The following is a 6,036-nucleotide window of genomic DNA, read 5'->3' as shown; positions in this document are numbered from 1 at the left end:
CTCTAGTCTCCCAACCCCTAGACCCCAGACCCCAGCCCCAGCCCTCAGCCCCCAACCCTCTGACCTCAGCTAGTCATTAGCATGTAAAAAGGCAACATCGGTTTGACAGTTCTCAAGATTTTCTGAGCTTTTTACCAGAAACCTGAGGTGTACAGCAAATGCAATGTAACTTCTGGTTACTGCTCTACCCCAGCTCAGCTGGCAGCTTTTAGAAGCAAAGTTCTAGTTCTTAAAATGTCCAGGTGAAGGATCAGGGTAGGAAGCTTACAGAGCAAGCTGTGCGGACCAGGACTGTGTTCTTCCTCTGGTCTCCATGACATAGAGCCATCGGCTGTGCCTTCCTCCCAGATTCCCAACCACTGCCCTGCCCTTTTCTAAGATGAGACTATCAGGCCCTCACACATAGGTCACAATCTGCTACTCGGCTCCCCAAGCTAGGGCAGAGGCTACTGGAAGGATCTCTGCTCCTGCCGAGGCTAAATGGGCTCCAGACCCCATGACCTGGGGCCCTCTGACTTCCCAGTCTTGGTGGCCATATGGCTCTTTCTTGCTTGTTTGAGATCTTGCTCAAGGTGTGTGGGAGAGGGGCAGGCTACCCTGCTCCTGAGGGGTGCTCCAGCTAGCTCCTGGCCTGCCTCTCTGTAGGGGACAGGCTATGGTCTTCCACTCACAGAGCAATCAGTCAGGCTTCATATCTGCCTCTTGAGTGTCCTTTATCATCTTTCTCCAGACCCCTGACTGCTCTTTGGGAATTACTACAGCCTCTTTCCTGTATACTTGGCAGGGGCAGGCACTGGGGTCTATGGCCTCCAATGATGTGTTTATAGAACATGGATTCTCCTTGCCCTCGTTCTGCATCCTGGTATGGAGGTGCCAGTCTGGTGACTGTTACCTGAGCATCATTCTCTCCCCAAGGCTGAGATTTAGACCCCTGTTTTCTATCAGGGCTCCCTAAGCTAGGTAAGAGCCCACCCCTGCTCTCAGGTGCTCCCTGATGATCGAGTAATTGAACAATGTAAATTGTGCTAGCCAAGGCCAAGATGTGCCCACAAAGCAGCTGGCCCAGAACCTCTTCTTGGATGATGGGATCCATAGATTGCTCCTTTTGCAGTGGCATTTCTTGAAGAGCAAGAAAAACATGGTGGGGAGCCATATTCAGAAACTGTGGATCTGGGTTCTTTCAGATTTCAGTCCGAGTCTACCAGAGTTGTGCCCTGCTCTGTGGATGTGTCCTAGGAAGAGTAAAAGCCTGTGACCCTAGACCTGATTCTCAAAGGGGTCCACAGCCCCAGAGATCAGAAACTCTCTCTCTCTCTCTCTCTCTCACACACACACACACACAAAGTGGGCTACAAAAAAAGTATTTTTAAAAAAGCCCCCACCACAGCCTTTCGTTCTGAATCTGTCCTAACAGATTCACCCAAGCTGGTTAACGGTATTTGCGGTTTGCAAGATACTACATGTCCCGGGAAAATGACAGACAAGTTATTATCACCTTCCCACTGTCCTCCTGCCCAAACCTGCCTGTGCCGGGCACCCAGCTGCCGGGAGCGGGTGCGAGGAAATTAACAGCCCTGTGCCGCGCCCGCCCCCGCCCGCCCTCTCACCCACCACCCTGCACCGGTCCTGCCAGGCTTGGGGCTTCCAGCCAGGCCCGGCCCATCTTGGACTGTGGCGGGAGGTGGAGGAGGAGAGAGGGAGGGAGGAAAGGAGGAGGGGTCAGGAGAGCAGCCGTGGCAGGAGGGATGTCTGCTCCGCTCCGATGTTGGGGCAAAGTATTTCCTGCAAGCCCCGCGGAACACACGCATCCGCGCAGGCAAGTCTGGACTGCGCTGTGTCAACAGTCGAAGATAAATAAGATTTTATCAGCTCGGAATCTGTTGAAACACATCCATCTAGCGGTTCTAGGGAAGGAGAGTCAGGAGGAGGGCAGCAGGGAGGAAGCATCCCCACATGACATTCTGGAAACAGAGTCTGACCCTGAGGACTGGTCCCATAAGCGAGGAAGGGGAACGCGGGCAAATTCCTAGTCTCCGGAGACTCGTTATCCTGGAGTCTTCGCCCACCCCCACCCCCCGCCCACGCGCGTTTTACCACCTGATCTTCCGAGGTATGGGGAAACTTTGGCATCTCTCGCTGAAACTCCCCACCTCTGGCTAAAAAATGGTCTACCACTAATTTAACCTGTGGCTGGAGTGGGGCTGGCAGGTGTGTGCGCCCCAAAGCCCCATGATCATTGGATTCGAGACGCCATTCAAGGGTGCAGAAGTGAAGGGAGCCCTGTATCTTCATGGGCTTGGGTTTTCCTTCCACCCTGACCCAGTGGGAGACTTGTTCCACCAGAGATGACTCTTCAGCTCTGATTCTTTCTCTGAGAGGAGACAGCCTTGCCGCGCTGCTGCGTTGGTACCAGGGACAGCTCCAGGCGCTTTAAGCTCCTCCCCAGGGTGAGGCATTCAGTGGCTCATCCTTACCAGCCTGGCTACTCTGCAACTATCCTTAGCTTTCTCTAGACCTTCTAGGGTCCCACTCCAGGCCTTGGAGAGCAGTACTGCCTTCCGAGGAGGAGGGTCAGGCCTCAGCTACCTCTGGCTACACCTTGGCGGTGACAGTGCATGGCTTGGGGGAGAGGGGCGGTAGCTGATCATCCTAGGTCCTCAGAGGACAGTGATGGAGAGGACGATAGCTGCAGGGTCACAGCAGGCCTCCGGACATGTGCACTGTGGTCAGGCAAGGTTTGAAGCCTCGTTGCTCAGGAATGGGTGAGTGAGGGGAGCTTGGCTGCCCCCTCCCTGTGGCTGGGCCATGCCCTGAGCCTGGCTCCATCCTGATTAAGAACATGGAAGGGAACCTGATGCACCCTTTCTCCCTCCAGGCATGTTTGGGCTTTCCGGGAATGTGTCTTCAGGCACCATCACACATGACCTGCTCCCAGCCCATCTTGACTTCTGCCCTGGTGGGTCTATGACCCCTTCTTAGGTCATGAGCTAGAGCACTGGAGAGAAAGGAGCTCTGAAAAGACCACTGTAGGAGACTCCAAGTCCATGGGTCCCAGCAGCTGTGCCAACCCACAAATTACCTTACCTGGTAATGAGCAACCATGCTAGAATCAGAGGCCTCTGACCTTGCTGGCACTCTACCACACAGCTGGCACCTGGGGATCGGGTGGTAAGTCAGTGGTAGACAAACCTGGCAGGTGGTCCAGTTTAGGGCAATGCAGCCTGCATTCCTGAGCCAGAATAGGGAGCCAAGCTTCAGACTTCAGAGGCTAATCTCCTTTTGCTGCCCCTGGTGACTTTGACCTCAGTGTCACCCCACCCCCTGCAGGCAAGGCCTATTTCATGGGGTATCCACCATCCCCACCCCTCAGTCTATTTTCTTTAAGTAGCCAGGCCTCATAAGAATGAGCTTTCAGGAGATGTTTGGTAATGCTCGGAACTGTCACCTTTCCCAGGAAGCTGTCTTGATTGGCCCCAGGTTGAGTCTCTCTGAGCTCAGGACTAACTAGGTTCCCCGTTCAGGAGGCCTTTGCAATTGTCTGAGCCTGGGGCTTGCTGGAAAACCTTCATTTGTGAATAAGCAAGAGACCTGGGCACTTCACTCTCACTGTGTATGAATTTACTTAATGCCTGGGGATCCTCACACTGTGAATTTCATGTCACCCCAAGTATCCTTCCTAGGGAGGCCACAGTTAAGTGCAGAGTTAGTGTGTTTTTAACCAAGTACAGTTTGTAGACCCCTGGCACCTGCATGCTGTTGCTGAAGGACAGGGACAGAGGTGGGGTGTAGAGCTGTTTACTGGCTGTTCCTCAGATGCCTGCGTTCTGAGGTGTGTACTGCACACCTGAGGCACTACATAAGTGCTCAGGGCAGCTCACCGTGCAAACTTCCCTAGGCCACAGAGAGACTCAGTGACCTACCAGGCCTGTGTCCTTTATCTGCCCAGGGTACTAGCACACTCCTGCTACTCCAGTCCCATAGCTTGCTGCTCTGTCCCCAGCCTGCACAGATGGAGGCCAGGCTGCAGTGTACTAAGGAGAGGCCTTTGCAGGAAACCAAAGCCCAGATATGGATCTGCAGTGGTCAGGTGCACCCGGTCCAAGTCTCAGTGTCCCCATGTATCCTGAAGATGAGTCTGTGGCTCTTCCTCCAGAATGCTAGGATGGTGATCCTACACACCAGCAGTCAGCGGTCACCCCCCAGAAAGTCACACTGACGTGCCTGGTGTGGCCCTGAGCTGCTCCTTTAAAATTACAGGCCAGCTCCTTCAGCTGATTGCTCTGTTAGGGCTCTCTCTGCTTTTCAAAAGAGTCCCTCAGGATTTCTGTGGGATCCCTGGAGTGAGTGTCTCTTGCTCTTTAAACAGGAGGGAAGGGACTACTACATCATGGCGCCTCTCCCTGCCCTCCCTTCATTGCATTTGCCTATGGCATATGCTATTACTGCACACCCCTTGTTGGGAACCTTAAGCCTATAGAGCTGGGGTGATCAGAATCCCCCACTGTCCCTTGTAAAGGAAAGATCTGATGTGTGAACACCACCTGCCCTTTCCTGTTTTGTTCACAGTTCACCATCTCTGGTGGGTTTCAGCTGTCACAAGGAAGCGTAGTGTATAGGTGAACATTTTCCAGGGTAGTGTAACTCATGACTCTGAGTGGTGGAGACTTTAGAGGGAAGTGGGGGTCTATAAAAATCCCTTGGGAAGGGCTGGAGAGATGACTCAGAGGTCATGAGGTCCCAAGTTCAATTCCCAGCAACCATATGGTGGCTCATGACCATCTATAATGGGGTCTGGTGCCCTCTTCTGGCCGGTGGATGTACATGCAGGCAGAACACGGTATACATAATAAATAACAAATGAATAAATAAACCCTTTGGGAAGGAAGACATGAGGAATCACCAGGGGTTTCAGGAACCATAGTGGAGAGTCATCTAGCAGGTAAATAAATGAACATCTTGCATTTCCAGCCTGGATCAGGCCTCTGGCTGCAGAGGTAGGATTTGTAGCACTGTGCTGGTATGACAAGCTCAGAGTTGCACCCTCCTGCCTTGCATAGAAGAACCACTCTGATTCTGAGGCTGAATCAGTCTCAGCAGGATCCGTGCAGTCCTTAGAAGAGTGACCTGGGACAAGGGGGAATGGTAATGTCCCATTGTCCCTGAGAGATGCCCTGACATGACCTCAGGTTCAGTCAGTTTCCAGGATGGGGAAACCAGGTCTTGTCTCACACAACCTCAGAACTTGGCTGCTTGGACTTGGTGGCTTTACATGGTGGCCCAGTGCCAGTGAGGTCTTGCTAGTCCAGAGAGTTCTCCATTGAAGGATAAAGGCGGAAGGGGGTGAGCCATCCACCTACGGAGGATTCTTCTATGCAAGGAAGAAGGATGTGCTTCTGAGCTTGTCAAACCAGCTCAGGGCTGCAAATCCTACCTCTGCAGCCAGTGGCCTGGTCCAGGCTGGGAAAGCAAGACTAGGACTGATTCCCACTGACCTCTGACCCCCACCCCCACCCCGCAACACTGTCTTACCCTTTGTCATCTTTATACACCAGTCCACCGCGCACAGCCTTTGAGATACAGGTGAGCTACATAGCCAGGCAGATGCTGAGTGGGCCCCGGGCATGCCCATCTCTACATCCTGAAGCAACGCCCGAAGCATCCGGAAGCAGGGCTCTGAAGCATCCGGAAGCAGGCCTCATCAGACTGCTCGGGGGGAGGGGTCTTGTGGAAGCATCTGGAACTGAGCTGCCATCTCAACCCGGCCCCCTTCTCTCCTCTAGTACTCCCCACTTTTGAAGAAGTTGTACTGTCAGATTGCCAAGACGTGCCCCATCCAGATCAAAGTGTCCACACCACCACCCCCGGGCACAGCCATCCGGGCCATGCCCGTCTACAAGAAGGCAGAGCATGTGACCGACATTGTTAAGCGCTGCCCAAACCATGAGCTTGGAAGGGACTTCAATGAAGGTGAGCACCCGCTCCCCGCTGTGGGACCTTGACCTCTGCAGCACCGTGGGCACCCATTGGCACACCTGA

At 53.6% G+C, this 6,036-nt stretch overlaps 1 protein-coding gene across 6 annotated transcripts in view; it reads left to right on the top strand.

Moving 5' to 3' along the window:
- Tp73 (tumor protein p73) overlaps positions 1-6,036 on the top strand; it is a 94,932-nt gene that overhangs the window by 78,016 nt on the left and 10,880 nt on the right. For all 6 annotated transcript variants that reach the window (XM_031379671.1, XM_031379672.1, XM_031379673.1 and 3 more), the window contains one exon: positions 5,781-5,967. In XM_031379671.1, coding sequence (XP_031235531.1) covers positions 5,781-5,967 — 187 coding nt within the window. The remainder of the gene's footprint in view (positions 1-5,780; positions 5,968-6,036) is intronic.

The sequence above is a fragment of the Mastomys coucha genome, unplaced genomic scaffold (genome assembly GCF_008632895.1).
Source record: "Mastomys coucha isolate ucsf_1 unplaced genomic scaffold, UCSF_Mcou_1 pScaffold18, whole genome shotgun sequence".
NCBI classification, from domain to species: Eukaryota; Metazoa; Chordata; class Mammalia; order Rodentia; family Muridae; genus Mastomys; species Mastomys coucha.
Note: the sequence above shows the minus strand (reverse complement) of the source record. Positions and strands in the feature narration are given on the sequence as shown.